Here is an 18,956-nt window from a genome sequence, read left to right as displayed (position 1 = left end):
CACACTAAAAAAAGATGATATTCAAAAGAGTCCCCTAAAAGATTCCTAACTTCTCATATCAATTTATCTTGTAGCTGGATTCTTCCCAAATCTATGGCTGAGCTCCTGCCTTGCCATGGCTGCATCATTTTTCTGTTAGCACAAATATCATGTCAGCATCAAGGAGCACTCAGGTGTTCATTAAGGAAGGAATTGGCTCTCTAAGTCATGGCTCAACAAGGCATGAATGCCATGTTTTAGTATCTAACCCTAATCTTTTTCATATTTCAGCTTTCTTTTTCATAAATAATAAAATCTCAAAAATTGTTTTGCTGACTGCTGTGCATCTCTGTTTCCTCTTCCATCAGAAAAAAGCATTTGATGATATCCTCACCAACAAAGCACCCGAGCTACTGAAAGATTTGGATACTTTCTTAGGGGATAAGAAGTGGCTGGTAGGGGATTCTGTAAGTATAATTTTTGTTTCTCCCATTCCCATCAGGTTGCCAGAAAAATCAAGTAATGGACTATTGCTGAGTTTCATGTCAGGTCATGAAGGAACTCTGCCCACACCTGAGCCCTTTATTCTTAACAATACAGAACTGGTCACTCAAATGCAAAGTGAAAATTGTCTTCCACAAAATTAGAAAAGTGATGCAAACCAGGACTAGGATCTGCATTTTCTAAAGCAAAAAATGCATTCTCATAACTATGTTGACACAAAACATTTTAAATGCCTTTGTACTTGTGAGCACAAATTCATGACTGCACAGAACCCTGTTTATCATCACAGACTAATTTATAAGGCAATACGAAAAAAAACTCTATATGAACACAGTACTCTTTTCACCCCAAATCTTCTCTGCAGCACAGTTTCAGCAGGAAAGACTAATATTGTAAGACAAGTTATATTTGTAGCCAGGACTTGATTTGAACCAATGGTTACTGAAGCCAAGCCTTGCATTGCAACCTAACTACTAGTCCTGTAATAATGGGCTATAAAAAAACCCTAACCCCAAAATGAAAACTTAAACCAGATAAATTCACAGTTTTTTGAGATTATCAGTAGTCCTGGCTTTTGAGATTACCAATTAAAATTGACTGTTTTCTGTCCCATTTCCACTAGGTAACGTGGGCTGATTTCTACTGGGATGTGTGCAGTACAACACTTCTATCCTGCAAGCCGGACCTGGCAGACAAATACCCCAGGCTTTTGGCTCTCAGGGAGAGAGTGCAAGCACTGCCAGCTATTGCAGCCTGGATCCAGAAGAGGCCGAAGAGCGTAATGTAGATCAGCTGCTCAGAGAAACAAATGCTTGCTTGGTTTTCAATATGACAAGCGTCCTAAGTTATTAACTTCTAAATCATTTAAATTAACTTCAGATGGCTATGCTATATCAAATCAAAATCTACCACTTGTATCCACTTGCAAGAGAATCTAAAATACTGATTTAGTAGAGTAATAAATATTGATTCACAGAAGTGTGGTTTCAGTCACATTCCCCCTCTACTAACACAGTGCTTGATCAAACCAATTTGTGTTTTGTGCACTCTCAATGGGAGAAAAGGTGAATGCACCTTCATGGGGAGGTGCAACCTCAACAACATTTTGCCAATTGCATTCTTTCCATCTGGAGGAAAGCAAGTTAAAAGGAGAGAGCAAATGCGTGGGACACTAAGCAAAAAAAAAAAAAAAAAGACCCACTTAGTCAATGAAATTCAAGGGTCTGAAAAAAAGTGTTTGAGAAGCTTGAGGTGTATGCTGTGCCCCTGAAAAAAACAAACAAAGACCTCCAAAACAAGCCAAAAAGCAGTTCACAGCTGAGCTGGTGCCCACACCAGCACCAGTTCTCCATAAACACACCAGCTGCAAAAACATTTAACAGCCCAGTATCTATGCCAATAAGTAGGAGACACGAACTGGGGGTCAGTGGTGGCAACCAGGTTTAGAACAAATGAAGGGTTTGCTCTTCCAGCACAGGAGAAAAGGCAGGTGGAAATCCTGGCAATGTGGACGGCTGTGGATGAAAGTGGTTTACACAAACTCAAGGGGACACAAGTGCTCGTGAGAGGTCTCCATTGTGTGGTGTAAGCAGATAAACCATAACAAACTTGGGCAACGCTCCATGCTGGAAATCACCACTGTTGGGAAAGTACTTCCCTTCACATTTACTTCCCCCTCCCACCTCAAGTGTTATTTCCTTGAATCATGACTGACACCAAACAACCCCTCAGAAAGACAACTCGGGTATTGTCAGAACAGAAAGAAACAACCTTTACTCATTCCCATCTTCACCTGCTTTGCAAACACTTGTGTGCTTTGGTCTGGCTCTTCATACATTTTTCCTTCTTTAGCTCCCAAAACTTGTCTCTTCTTCAGCATCTGACTTCAGGGAGTGGCTTTGTGTTCTTTCACCTCTGTACATCTTTCCCAATCAGAAAAACAGAACCATAGAGTAGTTGAAGGGACCTCTGGAGGCCACCCGGTCCAAGCAAGCCCCTGCTCACACAGAGCCAGCTGCCCAGGACTGCATCCAGTTAGTTCTGGGCTATCTCCAAGGATGTGGCCCTGCAATCTCTTGAGATCACAGATACAAACAGGAGAAACAGTTACAAGGAAGAAAGGCAGAAACATCTGAGTGCCGCAGCACCTAAAGACAGATACTGACCCCAGAGGCATCCAGTGCTCCTCCAGACTACATTAACTGATCCCATACACATCCAGAACACCACACAGCCCACCCTGAAGGGCAGGGATCTTGTTTCAACCCACACTTGAACTAAGCAAGTGAGAAAATGCAGGTAATAATAGGTAAAAGTTGGGTTAACGTCATGCTCAAGAGAAACACACAACCTAGTTAGCTGTAGCGTTAAACACCAGTGGTTCTCTGTTAAATCCCACTATTAACCTCAGCAGAACCAGTGAAATTAAAGAAGTACAGAAAACTGATTCTTACCCATATCCCTTCTCAAACAACACAGTACATCTTCACCTTGTTTCAGTTATGCATTTTGGAACAGACAGCACATCCACAGAACAATTCTAGGAAAAGCCAAGCAGTTTAGTCCACATTTGGAAAAAGTTTTGGAAAAGCTTTAATTTCCCACCCATTTTGAATTTGCAGAAATCACGTACAGTTGACCAGAATACCCACAGACTTGACCAAACCATTTGGCAGGAGTTCTGTTTTAACAATCAATATCCTCACACCACTGTAATTAGAGTATAATGACACACTGGTAATTAACTACTGCTGGACAAAGCCAAGTCAGTTCAATTGGAACATTCCAGCTGGTTTGAGAGCTGTCTAATTGATTTCTAACATGCACATTATCATCCCCTCACCTGCCCCAAATCACCACAACCACGAAAACATTTTGTCAGTCTATGGAATTTTATTGGAACAAGTTGATACAAAATCAGTACGGTACATCAAATGAACCAAAACAAGCAGAAACAGACTCGAGCATTGTCAAATAAGGCACATATAAAAAAATCTACACGCGGAATCCAGTGAAACAGACAGTTTATATATATATATATTTGGAGGTAGAAATAATTACAAAAATACTGACAAATCTTAAGCAGTAGCAGATTTGTTAAAACAATTACTAGGTCCCCATTTCAAAAGTGATCTGTAAAACCTTTATTCAGCATCTGAGGTTGGCACTTTTGGGCCATTTATGCTTTTTAAGCATTAAAAGAATGCTATTGGTGTTAAAATTTTTCAATACCATGAGCAATACAATAAACAAACTACAAAAAGTTATAAACGTTCATAAAACTCCTGGTCAACAGTAATGTAAGAGTCCTTGGGGTATTTCATCCCATTTCTTCCTTGAATTTCTCAACATATTTACATTTTAGAGACCCAATGAAGCTTTTAATAATGTGGCTATATCTGCTGGAATGGTTCCTTCTTCTCCTGAGGAATAAAGAGAAGCATTAGTACAACTTAAAATATTTTGCATAAACAGATAAAAACCTATGTCCCCAAAACAGTAAAAAAATCCTCTGCTTGTAGGACTTGGTCACTGATTTCTGGGTCAGACTCAGGGCACCTCCTGTTAAATGGAAGAAAAACCAGCAAAAAGACATCTTTCTAGTTCAACATAAAAACCCCAAACAACAAAAGGTTTGTCTACATGAAGAACGTTATTTTTTTCAGAGTAACATATTGCAGCTTTAATTTACTTGAGTGGACATCATTATGTGCAAGACACCTACCTGATTCTGCTGCAGTCATATCTTGTTCTAACTTCAGTTTCTGTTGGCTGATTTTGAGCATGGTTTCTTCAATAGTCCCCTTACTGATGAGCTTTATGACTTGTACTTCTCTGAAAATTACAAAAAAAATCCATTGGCCTAGTTTGGATTAGTGCAAAAGGGAAGGATGCTATGCCTGGCTGGGGTTTAAAGCAAGGATGGGGTAATGAATGAGTATAATATAAAGAACTTCTAGATGTTTCTCTGGAATAACTATGGTCTGTATTGCCAGAAAACATGTTTTCTCCTGCGCTCCCAGTCAATGCAAATATCTGGATAGTCACAAAAATCTCCATTAATATAAACAAGTCAATTCCCCCTAATTCCCCTTTACCATTTAATACAGTTGAAATTACACACATTCTATGGTTTCACTCTTTAGGATAGGGTGACACTTAAAAGCTTAGAAGTCTCCTGAACAGAACAAACAGCTTGGCCATACAGTCCCAAAGACTTCAGATCTACCGTGAAATAGTTCCCAGCACCAGAAATTTGAGATTTATGCACAATTTGAGAGTTGTAGTGAACTAGGAAAAGGAGGAAAGTGTAAATAAAGGCTTGTTCTGCCAGCAACATGGACTAAGACAATTACAGTTCCTAGCTCCCACACAACCCAGAGCTGCCCTACACAAGTCTCTGATTAAAACTTTTAATCATAAATATTGTCCTTTTAGCCTCCTTTGAGAGCTTTCCTCCAAGGAAAACCAAGCACTGTAATTTTAATAAGTCTTACCGCGTCTGCCCCACTCTGTGGCACCGGTCTTCGGCCTGCTTATCGTTGTAAGGGTTGCAGTCAATGTCATGAAGGATCACAACATTGGCTGAGGTCAGATTAATGCCCAAGCCACCAGCTTTGGTGGACAGAAGGAATACAAATATACCCATGTCTGTATTGAACTCGTCTATTAGATGTATCCTGCAAAACACAAGACACCATGCATCAGGCCTTGGAAAACTCTCCACACTGGCTCCAGAGCTGAACACAGAAGTTGGGATGATCTTTTGGAAGAGAGGACAGTGGCACTGCACAGCAGCTCCAAAGTACAGATGCTATGCAGCAGGAAAAAGGGTACCAACAGTCCTCTGCAGTGACCAGAGAAACATACTGAGTGACAGATGGATAGCAAAGAGTGAAAACAGGCTTAGAAAAAGATTTTTGATGATCACAGAACAGAAAGAGTCAGTTGGAGGACAATGGAAGACTGAAGCACATGAAACCAATGGGAAGGCAGGGGATGAATTTTGCTTCATGACAATTTTCATGACAATAACTGCACATGCAAGGGCAGAAACAGACATCAGCTCTACATGGGAAGTAACATCACAGCAAAAATGACAGTTTTTTGAAATGAAGGAAGAAGCATAAAAAAAACCCTTCAAAAATTCTTGAGAAAGAAAACCAGCTCAGCTCTAACAAGAAAGGCATTGCAGCATTTTCAACTGCAGGGACAGACAGAATGGTTTGTCCTAGAGAAACAAAGTGTATCTGCCTATTGTAAAAGAGATACACTTTATCTCCAAGGAATAGCTACTGGTGTTATGACATGCTGACACACAAATCAAACACAAAAGGAACTGCTGAAGACATAGTTTTCATTTCCATGGCTAAGACTATTAACCACACCACCTAAACCTCACCTTTCAGCCTCACCCTTACTAAAGTAATCTGAAATTCAACATTAAACGCCTTCTATGGTCAATGTCCAGTGAGCACAGACTTCTATACACTGGGAAACAAAGGTAAGGGTCCAAAGTCACCTCCCCCTCTCTAACACATTCATTTTCTCTCACTTTTGGCAAGAGTCACATACCGCTCAGAAATCTGCGTTTTCCCATCCAGCCGAAGGTATCTGTGTTGCCAGTGTTTCAGGAAAACTTCCAGGATGTCCAGCATCATAGTGAACTGGCTGAACAACACAACTCTGTCACCCTGAAAGGACAAAGCAAAAATTTTTGAAACATGCCAACTATAAAGCACAAGAATTCTTTATTGATGCAAATATATGATTTTCCTTTCACAGAATCCCTGTTTTCCAAAATAAAAGACTAAGCTAAAAATCATTGAGTCAGGATTGACTTTCAGTGAAGGTTTCATATCCAGTAGATCTAGATCTCACTTACTGTCTGTTATCGCAGTAATATTTTAATTTGTACTTGGATGGCTCAAACAAACCACATAGCAAATGCATAAATGACAGATAATTTAATCAATAAACATAAAAATACTTTCATTCAAAACTTAAATTTAAATATTTCCTGTAATACACAGAGTAGCCCTATTTTGTCTATTTTCCTTTCACAGAATCCCTGTTTTCCAAAATAAAAGACTAAGCTAAAAATCATTGAGTCAGGATTGACTTTCAGTGAAGATTTCATATCCAGTAGATCTGGATCTCACTTACTGTTATCGCAGTAATATTTTAGTTTGTACTTAGATGGCTCAAACAAACCACATATCAAATGCATAAATGACAGATCATTTCATCCATAAACATAAAAATATTTTTATTCAAAACTTAAATTTAAATATTTCATGTAATACACAGACTAGCCCTATTTTGTCCGAAATAGTCAGATCCACAGCACCCACCTGTTCAAATTCAGGATACTCTGAAGCAATATGGCACATGCTTATTTGCAAAGTAAACCTGTTTGAATCTCAGGGCAGGACTTCCTCCTACCTTTCCTCTGGCTTAACACACACAATTATTCTACTGTAATACAGTTATTCAATTGCCAAGAGAAGGTCCAAGTCCATGAGGTGTGAAAATTATGCAAGACCCCATATATTAACAGAGTAGTTAACTTGGGATGAATACTCTGAAACTTGATAAACTGGGAAAATTTATTTCAGCTGTCTCTAAAGTGATGCACATCCTCAGGGCTGCACATTAAAAGTTGTAAGTGTTGCTTCTCAATCCTGCACATGCACTAAATTGCATTGTAAAACTCCACAGCAAAGCAACGGGGTTGCATAGAGAGCTGGCAGATATTAATTTAACCAGTTATTTAGGGACGCTCTTTAGACTGGAAAAGCTTCAGTCATCTGTAATACCTTCTCTTTAAGGTCGGAGAGAATGCGTTCCAATGCTCTAAACTTTCCAGAATCCAGGATCTGATCCACATCTAACATGAAGTCATTGATGTGAGAATATTGCTTACAAAGCACATGCAGCTCAAAATCTGTCATGACTGTCATATCTTCAAAGATAAGGTCAGGGTTAGCATCACAATGTGTGGGTTCCTATTAGCAAAAACAAAGGGAAATCATACAATACACAATCTTACCAGAGAACTAAAACCAAAACCACCACACAGTAACATCCACAATCTCTGCAAGAAAAAAGTAACACACCTAGATGTGGACAAATGCTAGAACTTGGCTCATGCAAGCAATGAAAGATGAACTCTCAACCTTAGATTTATAGGACAGGATATTGACTTCACAGTTCAGCTCTTAGAAGGACTCAGACTGCCAAAAACTTAAGAAGGATATGCTAAACCTTCATAACAATTACCTACTTCCCATCAAGCCCTATGACCTTTTACCCCTTTATGAGACCTCTTCCCCTAAAGACACACTCCCTAAAAGGGAGGTCCAATCCTTGGACAGATGGTAGAAGACATGGAAAACCCAGCCCAAGATGTAGGGTGGGTAGAGGGATGTCATGCCTGGAAGAATGAAGAAAAAAAAGCCACATCTGGGCAGTAGAATGGTATGGGAATAAAAAGGGACAAAAATCCTTTGTAAACCAATGGGTCACTTCTTGCTTCCCCAACCACATCTGGCTTCACTCTAAAAAAAGGTGAAGAATATTCAAAGCCAGCTCCAACTTATTTAGAGCACCTGTGGCACACTGAGTTGTTTTTTTTTTTTGTTGTTTTTTTGGTTTTTTTTTTAATATTTTAGACATCAGCAACAATTTTCACCAAGTTCCTCAGGCATTAACCCCATACTAATTAAAAAAAAAAAATCCTTAACATATCTATATTTAGGCCTTCTCTATTTTAGTTTTGTACTACTCAGTTCTTGCTACTCAGAAAGCTACTAAACTCAAGTGCCCACCTAAGATTTTTTCCATAAATACTCTGGCTTTAAATTCTGGGGTGGAGGGAAGAGGTGCTAAGGCAGAGTTTATGAAAAGGAGACTACAGACCCACAACTGTTGTCTCAATTCTAATGATGCAAAAATCAGTGTTAAATACCTACAGAGCTTGATTAGAGCTCTGGATAGATGCAGAGAAATAAAAAGCAGCAACAATGAATTAAGTTTGGCAAAGACATTTTTGACCAGAAGCCTGACAACAAACCACACAAAGAAACAAGTTTGCATTAGAAGTTCTGAGAAATGAAGGATTGCTTCATCCCCTTACCTTGAGCATGAGGGAGGACATTGTTCTGAGCTTGTCATTTGTGTAGTACTGACGATGCAAAAGAGGGTGATTGGCCATTTTTCTAAGTTGCATCATTGCATTTCCCATATCAGAGTTTTTCTCTGTAAACAAAGAAGGCATCTTTGTACTACTTTTGAAAATTAGCACAAAGCTCTACTTTGTACTACTATTGAAAAGAACCATCTGAAACACTGTTATTTCTCAGCAGAGCTTTGTTTGCAAGAACTCAGTTTGAAAATTCACCTACTACCTGAACTTCAAACAAATTCATAGAAGGGATATAGACAGTTTATGAACATTAGACATTTCTACAAAGCAAAGACTGTAGTCACATTCAACATATATCTCAGCATGACAAAATCCACCAAAAGCAAACAAGGCCCTTACATACCATTACTGTTGATGGTTTTCTTAAGCTTGTTTAAGAGAGCCAAGTAGAGTTGTTCCTGTTTCTCAGACATCGCACACAGTTCAATGAGATCTTTTTTGGGAGGTAGTTGTTTAAGGACCTGACAAAACAAAATTATACCAGATAAAACCTGCATTGTCATGAACCATCAATAATTTTGCACTGTCTTATAGCTGTTATGATACTCTGTTAATTCTCCTCACCCCAGATCCTTTCACACTGCTTGTAACTTCACTAACTCAGGCAGCAATTTAACTCAGGTCTTGACCTAGATTATACATCAACCTCCCCTCAAGTAACATGGTCTGCACACTCCAGAACTACATGAAATAATATTTATTATATGCAATACTTCGGACCTACTCCCCTGCTAATCAGCATTACCCCCTTCAGACCACTGAAGTCTGCAAGTGCCCATTAACATTTTCTAAGATCAATAAGTAATTTAATCTCATATTATGGTGTTGGTCTCAGAGATTATCAGGCTTTTTGATAACACAAACCCATCATTCTAAAGATAAAATGTTACCTCATCTTTTACTCTTCTCAAGATGAATGGCTTTATTATCTGCTTTGCATGTGCAATTCTCTCCTTCTCATATATGCTTTGTTCTTCAGCACTCTTCTAAGGAAAACATTCAAAGAATTCAATTGCAGCGTGAAGCTTTCAGCTCTGACACCACCACCTTAACTTCTCTAACTTGATGAAAACCCCAGCCAAAACAGCCATACTTGACCTGCCCATTAATATTCCAAGATATCCTCTTACAGGATATTTTCATGTAAAAGGTTTACTCAATTGCTTCATTTTCTAGATTTTCATAATCACATTACTTTTTTCCATAAAATACCAATAAAACGGAAGTTAGGCAGCAATAGCAGTCTTCTAGCAAAAAGGAAAAATTTATTTTCAAGAAGAGAATTCATGATACTCACTGTTTTTGAAGAGAACATCCTTCGAATTTCACTTGTGCTACTGCTGAACATATCGGGCATGACAAAATTCAAGAGGGACATCAATTCCAACAGATTATTTTGAACGGGAGTCCCTGTTAGCAGCAAGCGATTCTTGGCCTGTTTGTCCAAAGTGCAAAGAGCAATGAGAAAGATTTGTCAAACGGGCTAAAAAATATTATTGGCAAAAAAGCCACAGCTATGGAGAAGTGAGAAAATGAACTTTGTTTCAATAAGAACTATTTAAACTTGTATTATATCTGGAACTCATGGAATAATTTCCTTGTTAAGTCAACAAAACTGTTTACAGATCTGTGGGGAACTGCACACCAATTTAAGGCAATTAAAAAAGCATTCCTGGATCTATTAGGCTTCGTCTTGACTGATCTGTTTGGGCTTTGTTTTGGTTATTGTTGTTGGGTTTCTTTTGTTGTTTGGGGTACTTTTTCTTCCTCCTGATGACTGTGCTAATTGCTGCTTCCATATCAAGTTCTCTAATGTCATACAGACTTAGGCACAAGTTTTGTAGCAAGTACAAGCAAGTTTTATTGCTTAAAGAACAGCTTTTTAAAAAGGCTATTGATGAAAACATGATCTTGAAAAATACATTGCAGTAAATGATCTTAAGTTCATTATTACTGTACAAATATTACAGTGCTAGATCATATTATTCAGAGAAAGAGCTGTTCTCAAATCTTTTTCAAAACTCTGCTTACTCAGGCAGCAAGCCACAAAAAAAAATATTTACAAGCTGGCTTTTCTTACCCTATCAGAGTAGGTCCTTAAATACTACAAGGTTTCAGCACAAGTAATCAGAATAGCGTCTTTAAAATCTTTACTACTATCAGATGTAATTGGGAATTTGCTTGAAATTTACTACATTTCTTTAGGAGCTTATGTCCCAGAAGTGATCACAGTGCAGCATCTACTCCTTACACCACACCAACACTTAAACCCACTTGCATACTGCAGTTCCTTTAAAGTTACATGTCCTTGAACATTGCAGTTAATATTCCACTTTCCCCCTGCTTGTAACTCCTACAGAAAACCCAGGAGCTGTCCCCTCTAACCCAGCAATAACTAAATCTCTTACATTAATTGTCATGAGGTGCTGGTAGCGGATAGAGCTCATGTTCTTGAGCATATGACCCTCATCAAAAATTGCATAGTTAAGCTTCAGCCTGCGGAACAGTCCTCGATCATCCGAGCTGCTGATTGCAGAGTTGTATCTGTCAGAGACAAATATTACTTGCACTTAGTCTCTCTCTGAAAATGAATGTACTGTTATCACAATCAAATTAAATTCTCTAATATTAAGAGTTATGGAAAAAGTGCATGAGGGGCAGTAGACCTCCCTGGAAATAACCAACTACAACAGAGTTCTTTACTGGTAAATTATTTCAGTTTATTTGATGAGTCAATGCTCTCAGCAACACTTCCTAAAAATTTGCTGAAGTCTATTACAATGTAATATTATCTGCAATATACATGCTAACAGACACATATCTAAAGCACCTATGACACAGTATCTCTTACATGATCATAAAACCCTAGTTAACCATTATCCGAAACCCAAATCCTAAAATTGTCTGGTTTCTTGTACCACTAGAGGTCAGCAGGACCTCACTGAAGCTCCCTGTTTGTAGTGTTTTAACTGTACTTACGTAGTCACGATCACATTGAAATCAACGACTTTATTGTGAATGTCCAACCTGAGATGTTTCCTATCTTCTTGGGACCCTAAAGAAGGACAAATCATAAAATGAGTACAGTTACATATATTTATATACATGTAATAATTAAAGACACTGCAGAGAAATCACTCATCAATAAATCTGTATACTTCAACAACTGTCTTAAAACAACACTGCCAAGAGCAATTAATCTTTTCTTGCACTTGCCATGCAAGCAACTGCATTATTGGATTCACTTCCAAACTAGATTCCTCACCATAGTAAAAGAGGACATTCAGTTCAGGACACCACAGATGAACTTCTCTTATCCAGTTATCTGTAAGACAACATTAAAACAAAACCCAAGTAATTTTAATTTATTAGGTCCTACTGTTTCACACTTCAGCATCAACCGAAACATCTGATTTTGATGCAAATCCCTTTGAATTCTCCTGAAGGTTAAGAGACATTCTGTCTTAAAACTGTAAAACTGGCAAGTAAGAAACTGGATCAACCCTAACTGGGCTTTAGTAACTCAACCAGCTTGCTCTTTAAACTCCTGCAGGAACAGACCCTGCATCATCTGTAACCACTGTATGAAATAAACACAATGTGTAACTCTGCAGCTTGGTTTCTTCCCTAGACAGTTAAATCCCCAGAAAGCAAATCACTTAATCTGTTGGTACTTGCCTGCAGAAGTGTATCACAAGGAGAGACAGTGCCTCTGGGAGCCTGACATCCCAGCTGTGCAGCTCCAGGTGTGCAGCAGCACAGCAGCCACAGGCAACACTGCTGTGCCCAAGGGGAAGCTGCTTGACAGCCAACAAGTGCTGACCCCAAACCACAGCAGAAGGGGGATGCTGCTAAATGCCACTTGGAGAGGGGAGGTACCCAGGTCAGGGGTGAGGAGACACCTCTGGAAATGTCAGGAAAACTGCCAGCAGACTGCACTGCCCAGGCATTGCCAACCTGCCTCTACTATTGGGACTCTAAGACTGACTTCACAAAAGCACCTTTCTTCACATACTTGCACACACCTCAGGTTTTAATATATGCATTATTAAGAGTTGTTTTAAAAAGTGGGTTCCAGTGGAGTTTGAAAGCACAGTAAAAGTGAGGATTTCAAATTTAAGTTGAACAACTGGAAACTTTTCTGATGCATCAAGAGAGATTTTTGAAGCCCAAATAAGTATTTTATACTAAAAACAGCATTTACTTTCTAAACTCAACTTGTTACTTCCCCTGCCATTCAACAAATCCAAATTTAACTCCATCAATAACCATTTTCTGCTCAACCTCACCAGCTTTGGTAACATTTTATTCCATCATCCTCTTTCCAATTTCAACTGAAGCCATAAAACAATCAGAACACACAAGTAAAAGACAGTTAGCCTGATCATTTTAGGATTTTCATCTGCTTTGACAGATGCTGTGCAGTAAAGAGGAAAAAAGACAGGGAATGTTTAAAATGTCATTGAACCTAGCCCTAAGCACAGCCTGAAGACTAGCAAGTTCAGCCAATACTCAATAAGTAAAAAGAATACTTTGCTACACAAGTTCAGATTGTAACAAGCACCTTCATTTTTTTCAAAGCAGACAGATTGTCTTAAAAAAGTTCCATGCTAAGTCTAATTAATTCAGAAAAAGCATGCCTGCAGTATGGTCTGCATTCCAATTCAAATGACTTAAGGAGCTGATTACCATCATAAGAAAATCCAATTTTCTTTCATTAATTTATCTTTGCTTTACAACATGTCCATGATTGGCTCGGTTATTTTTTCTCTAACAAAAAGATTTTTGAAGGTTGTAACTTACCTATCGTTGAAGCTGGCACAACTATCAAGTGGGGACCTTTATTGCCCTCTTGGTAGAGATAAGCCAGAAATGCAATAGCTTGAATTGTTTTTCCTAAGCCCTAAGAGAAAATAAATCCATTTAAACAAAATTTACCATCTGCATGACATAAAATTGTTTTGAATTCTTAAGACAATTACAGTGTATTGATGACCCAGTAAAGATTAGAAATCTGATCAGAAAATTTGTTCTGAATAACTAAGCTTACAGAAGACAACTCCTTCTTAAGTACAACCTCAAACTTCCTTATCATTTCAGCTCAATATTTGAACAAAGATTCATGTTTTCAATTAATGAAGTCTTTCATTTTAGTTCAAGTTCATCCCTCAAATAATCTCCAGAAATTTACCTTCCTAAACCAATGGTGCAGAGAAAAATGATTACTTGGAAACTAAATGCCTATTTCCATTTGACCCAGTTGTACAAAGGGTATTCCAGTATTTCTGAAGTGGAATTTAATATGCAAATCAGATTAAAGATAAGCCTACATTTCCACCAACTCTCACTTTTCCTGTTTTTTGCATCTTGAATTAAAAAATTTTGCGTATCTACCACAAAAAAACCCCATATTCTTACTAGCATGAAATATACAGAAGTTGAGAAACACTGCCTAAATCACAGCAAGGCAAAGCAGTGCTTTCATTCATGGTTCATCAGAAGACAAACAGCAGCCAGGATTAAAAACAACAGACCACAAATTCAGCAGCTGCATCAGTAAGTTTTTTCTGTTGTACAATTATGGGTGGTATCAGCCATTAACAAAACCTCAAACCCAAAAGCTTGTCTCTCTTAGTTCACAGTTGATGACGAGTGTCATGACAAGAAATGGTGGAAATGCTGCTTCTGGAGAAGCAGAGAAGGTTTCTACCCACTTGGTTTTTCCTGTATTGTTATCTGCCTGTTTTGAAACTGGTGAGGAAATCAAGAACATAGGAGCGCGGGTCACTACGCTAAATGTTGTAGAATTAATTCTATTTCTGGCCGAGGAGCTGTTAAACTCAATGGTTTGAAAATAAGCTGTTGTGGTAGAAACCAGTTCCATTGCACCAGAAGACACTATGTGATTTTTAAGCGTCCATGAATCTTAGGCTATCTTTGATTTTCAGATGGAAAGGAGTTGAGCAGCTTCTAAGATCCTGGAGAACTGTTTGCAATTTAGGATTACTTATAATCTCCTGGAGGTTTCTAGGCAAGGATTTAACACAGTCTTTTTTGCAAAATTTTAACAATTCTTAAATAAGCAGTTTAACACTTACCATTTCATCAGCCAAGATGCCATTCAATCTGTGCTTATACAGCAGTGCTAACCAGTTCAAACCAATCTTCTGATATGGCTTCAGTTTCAAACTGTTAAAAACAATTAAGCTTATTACCACCTTTTATTTGTTTCTCCTCGAAACACAGCTTTACACTCACTGTAATCACAGACTGGCAGATTTAACACTGCCTTTATTTAACACTGCATTAATTTTAATGCACTCCAGACCTAGTAGTGAAAAACACAAACTTTCTTAATCAGTCACCTGTACACAAACTGAATTGCTTATCTCCATTTTCACAGACCTTAAATGATCAAAGTGAGTGACAAAAGAAATACTTCTCTTCTACAATCAGTGATACACAACCAGATAAAAGCAGTTAGAGAACTACTCATTTCTAAAAGACACAATTAATTCAGTGGCATTTTGCAGCTGCATCCCTAATTTTGCTCTGTTGTACAATTACTGTATGTGTCAGCACCAAAGAAAAACCCAAACACACAACCCACAAAACACACTCAACAGAAGTCACCCAATTCAGCACTTTTTCCAAAGCAGAAGCATCACTGACATCCTTCCTCCTAAGACTTCCTACCTCCTCCAAGGCTTTATTTTCACACAGCTGAGTATCTATTGCTTCTAACAGCATCCAACTGGAATTCAAGCTGCTACTTTGGCCATTCCCACTACACCCCTACATTTCTTAACCCTTAGAATAATACCCTCCACCACATCCATTTCCATTCCTCCTAACAGCTATTTGGAGATCCTTACCAATTTACTTCTCTGAAAGAAATCCTTCCCCACAACACATTCCAGCTGCCACTCCGACTAGATACAGAGTTCCAGATTACTTGGTACACCTGAACTTCCTGACCAATGTCTTTCATTCAGCTGATAAACCTGCCCAGTTGGCTTAGATTTGTTCCAATTTAGCATTTTTGAAATCAAATTCTATTTGAAATCTGCCCCTCATTACAGACGCAGGTTTGCTTGGGTTTTTATTTGAAATAAGTTGACAACTCATGATTCCATTGCTTAAGGTTAGCTGGTATATTCACCAGAAACTGGAGGAAATAAAACAGTTATAATTTTTATGCTCTTATCCTGCCCACCAGCTTTTCTGATACACTTAAAAACTATTAAGATTCTCTCACTGAGTGCTACTAAGTATCAAAAATCTGCAACTCTACTTTCAGAGACTACAGTTCTGAAAATCCCAGTCTTCAAGTACACCTTATTGTCCAACACCCTTCTAAAGTATAAAAATGAGAGATACCTGCGATTCAGAATGGAGGGTTGCTCTATGTTCCATCCACATCCTCCTCCTCTAGTAATACTGGTTACCTGTTTTGTCAGTTTATTGGAAATGTCTTCACATTTATTCATGAGCTTTAGAACCACATCCCTCTCCTTCAGCAGTATCTTGCAGTTCCACACTATATCCTCTGACAAACCAGAAGTCTTCGTCATTTTTGTAAACTGCAAAATAATAATAATTAAAAACCTATGAACACTGGTAATAGCAATTGCAGTGAAAATCCACAGCTGATCCAGGCAGTAAGTCAAGTAGTAGACAGCAACAGCATCCCCATCTACTCTCAAAATTCCAAATACTCCTTACACTTGGCCCACTGCAAACTGTGTGAATCCACACTGAAGGTTGTCATTGCAGCTCCTCACATTATGAAACTTGAAATCTTAAGTAATAAAAATTCTCTGAAGAGTTACTAACATAAAATACAAGCACTTTAAACTCAAAATCCTCAACAGGAGGCAACACGCACTGCAAAGGCCAGCTTTGAAGGCCAGGCACACGAACAGAACAAAATCCCAAAAGGAAGGAAAAAAACCGACTGATTCTCATTAAGATGCCCTTTTAAACAAACCCTGTTACATACTAAAGGTAGAAAATGTAAGCATAATGTAGGCACCAAGGCAAACAAAGACACCTGTAATGAAGGTTATTACACTTTGTTATGGTCTGTCTGGAGCTCAGCATTACTTGGTTCCAGTTTTAACTCTACCACAAAGGTAGTCAAAGTGGACTTAGGCATTGTGCCAAGTTTTTTGTGGTCACCAAGTACTTCCAGTACAACAAGCGTTACTTCCACAACTTGCTTCCTCAAGTCCACACTATAAACACTGTATTTCCCTCCTCCAAATTTCAGATCTTCATCACAGTATGAATATTTTACATGTCAGAGACAAGCAGCCTCAAGTTGTATCAAAACAGGCCCCTAGGGCCCATCAATTTCTCCTAAATTCCACTTAGAGCCATCTGCAGAAAGTGTAAAACCTACCACTATAAATATTTCTGCAGTAACTGGGGTCACATTTGTAATGATAGTATTTGCACGAGTAGTTATGCATATTTCACTGTAAAGAACAGGCTTTTTTTATTTATTAATGTATTTAAAGAATTGAAGAATACAAGGTGTTTTGGATTCAGCATTCCTGTATTAAAAAACAAGTAGTTTTCACACAGATTTTTCTGAATTTTAGATCAGGGATCTGTTAAAATTTAGCACAAAACTTCATATGTATATACACTCCAAGAACTCCTTCCATAAAAAACAAGTCGTATGATCCAGCTATTATGTTTTAAGTAACTCACCAATCTTGTCACGTTGCAGAGTAAAAGCAAGTTTAAGGTAAAGATTATAACCAGATTAAAAACAGAATTTAAGAAACATTCAGAAATGTTTAGAAAAATATCTTAAAAATAACCAGAGTGAGGCAATTACAGTCTGGGGGTACGTTTTTGTTTGTGCTTTTTTGATTTTAAACAAACTCCAGAAAGTTGACCAACACTCCTGGGTTAGACCAGGCTAACATACACGTTTCAACACCTGTAAAGAAATTTTCTAAATAGACACCCCTATTTAGAATTAAAAAAGAACACAGTTTTTAATAGGTGTCTACAAAATTTCGACATTTGTTTTGATGACTAAAGCTTTGGTTGGCATGAATAGAAAATCCTGTAATCCATAAATAAAGGTGTGGAGAATTGAGCCATCTGTTATGAACAGAAATTGTATTGTTTCATGTCAGCACAGTAACATCCACATCCAAGTTGCAACAAGAAATACTTTAGCCACTGGTTTGCATGTGAAGCACAGGGTGCTACCCTGCTCAGAAGTCAAAGCAGATCCACAGGTGGCCTTTGCTTTCTAGAGGTTCTGATACCCTCCCAAGTTCAGCTTTTTTCAAATGAGGCCCAAAAATGTGAGACCATCATGGAAATTGAGCCCATGAGCTTTCCCAGCATATTTGGAATTGCCACACCAGCACATTCTGCCTGGGCTTACTTTACACCACTTGCAAGATGATGATGGCTTTCCCTTTAATGCCTAAGGGTGAAAGTCAGCCTCGACCAACAAAAACCAGTTCCACTGTAAGCAGCTGGCTTTCCCTTTAATGCCTAAGGGTGAAAGTCAGCCTCGACCTCGACCAGTTCCACTGTAAGCAGTTGGTAACCTGCTGCATTTGCTGCTTCCCTTCAGCTGGCTTTGGTGCAATGTGGTTCTGGAGTCTGGTTTTTGTGGCAGTTTGTACATATGGAGGCAAACAAATAGAGATGACAAAGGTGGAGCTACTCTCCCTTCAGTCTGTACCTCCTAGCTCATATACTGCTGCAGTGTACAGAATATGATGGACAAGTACATCAACCTCTGACAGCTCAGTTCTCCCATTCCCCTGTAAAGTAAGTGATGTTCTATGTCAGTATTTCAATGTAACACTTTCCATCACTTGACTTGGTGTGTATTCTGTAAGAATTTCTGTAGACCACAAAGTCTTTAAATGCAAGACAGCTTATTTTGTGATAGAATAATACTGTGAATGACAAAAATGAGAGGATACATGCAAGTCTCACACTGATACATATGTTTTTACACTAAAAGGAAATCCCAACAGGTAACAGTTATACACCTTAAAAACACCCCAAAAAACAGAACAGCATTAAACCCTCTTATTTTGTGATAGAATAATACTGTGAATGACAAAAATGAGAGGATACATGCAAGTCTCACACTGATACATATGTTTTTACACTAAAAGGAAATCCCAGCACATAACAGTTATACACCTTAAAAAAAATGAAACAGAACAGCATTAAACCCTCTCCACTTCCTCTCCCACATTTACCAGAAGAAGCAGAAAAT

The 18,956-nt window shown here is 38.3% G+C and overlaps 2 protein-coding genes across 11 annotated transcripts in view; one reads left to right on the top strand and one right to left on the bottom strand.

Annotated features, from left to right (window-relative positions):
- The window catches only part of HPGDS (hematopoietic prostaglandin D synthase), a 30,180-nt gene extending 28,719 nt beyond the window's left edge, over positions 1 to 1,461 (top strand). For all 6 annotated transcript variants that reach the window (XM_039710459.1, XM_039710460.1, XM_039710462.1 and 3 more), the window contains exons 5-6: positions 348 to 446; positions 1,106 to 1,461. In XM_039710459.1, the coding sequence (XP_039566393.1) occupies positions 348 to 446; positions 1,106 to 1,270 (264 nt within the window). In that variant the 3' untranslated portion in view covers positions 1,271 to 1,461. The remainder of the gene's footprint in view (positions 1 to 347; positions 447 to 1,105) is intronic.
- Positions 1,462 to 3,355: 1,894 nt separating this feature from the next.
- Positions 3,356 to 18,956, bottom strand: part of SMARCAD1 (SWI/SNF-related, matrix-associated actin-dependent regulator of chromatin, subfamily a, containing DEAD/H box 1) — a 43,498-nt gene continuing 27,897 nt past the window's right edge. For 4 of the 5 annotated variants that reach the window (XM_039710453.1, XM_039710456.1, XM_039710457.1 and 1 more), the window contains 15 exons: positions 16,070 to 16,272; positions 14,788 to 14,878; positions 13,493 to 13,592; positions 11,955 to 12,014; positions 11,669 to 11,744; positions 11,098 to 11,233; positions 9,987 to 10,124; positions 9,580 to 9,675; positions 9,033 to 9,150; positions 8,621 to 8,742; positions 7,302 to 7,490; positions 6,058 to 6,176; positions 4,980 to 5,162; positions 4,208 to 4,317; positions 3,356 to 3,905 (listed from right to left, as the gene is read on the bottom strand). In XM_039710453.1, coding sequence (XP_039566387.1) covers positions 3,844 to 3,905; positions 4,208 to 4,317; positions 4,980 to 5,162; positions 6,058 to 6,176; positions 7,302 to 7,490; positions 8,621 to 8,742; positions 9,033 to 9,150; positions 9,580 to 9,675; positions 9,987 to 10,124; positions 11,098 to 11,233; positions 11,669 to 11,744; positions 11,955 to 12,014; positions 13,493 to 13,592; positions 14,788 to 14,878; positions 16,070 to 16,272 — 1,803 coding nt within the window. In that variant the 3' untranslated portion in view covers positions 3,356 to 3,843. The remainder of the gene's footprint in view (positions 3,906 to 4,207; positions 4,318 to 4,979; positions 5,163 to 6,057; positions 6,177 to 7,301; positions 7,491 to 8,620; positions 8,743 to 9,032; positions 9,151 to 9,579; positions 9,676 to 9,986; positions 10,125 to 11,097; positions 11,234 to 11,668; positions 11,745 to 11,954; positions 12,015 to 13,492; positions 13,593 to 14,787; positions 14,879 to 16,069; positions 16,273 to 18,956) is intronic. The other variant, XM_039710454.1, reaches the window with a different exon arrangement.

Source organism: Passer montanus, unplaced genomic scaffold (assembly GCF_014805655.1).
Source record: "Passer montanus isolate IOZ18808 unplaced genomic scaffold, ASM1480565v1 scaffold23, whole genome shotgun sequence".
Taxonomy (NCBI): domain Eukaryota; kingdom Metazoa; phylum Chordata; class Aves; order Passeriformes; family Passeridae; genus Passer; species Passer montanus.
The sequence above is the reverse complement of the archived record's forward strand: the minus strand, read 5'-3'. Positions and strand labels throughout refer to the sequence as shown.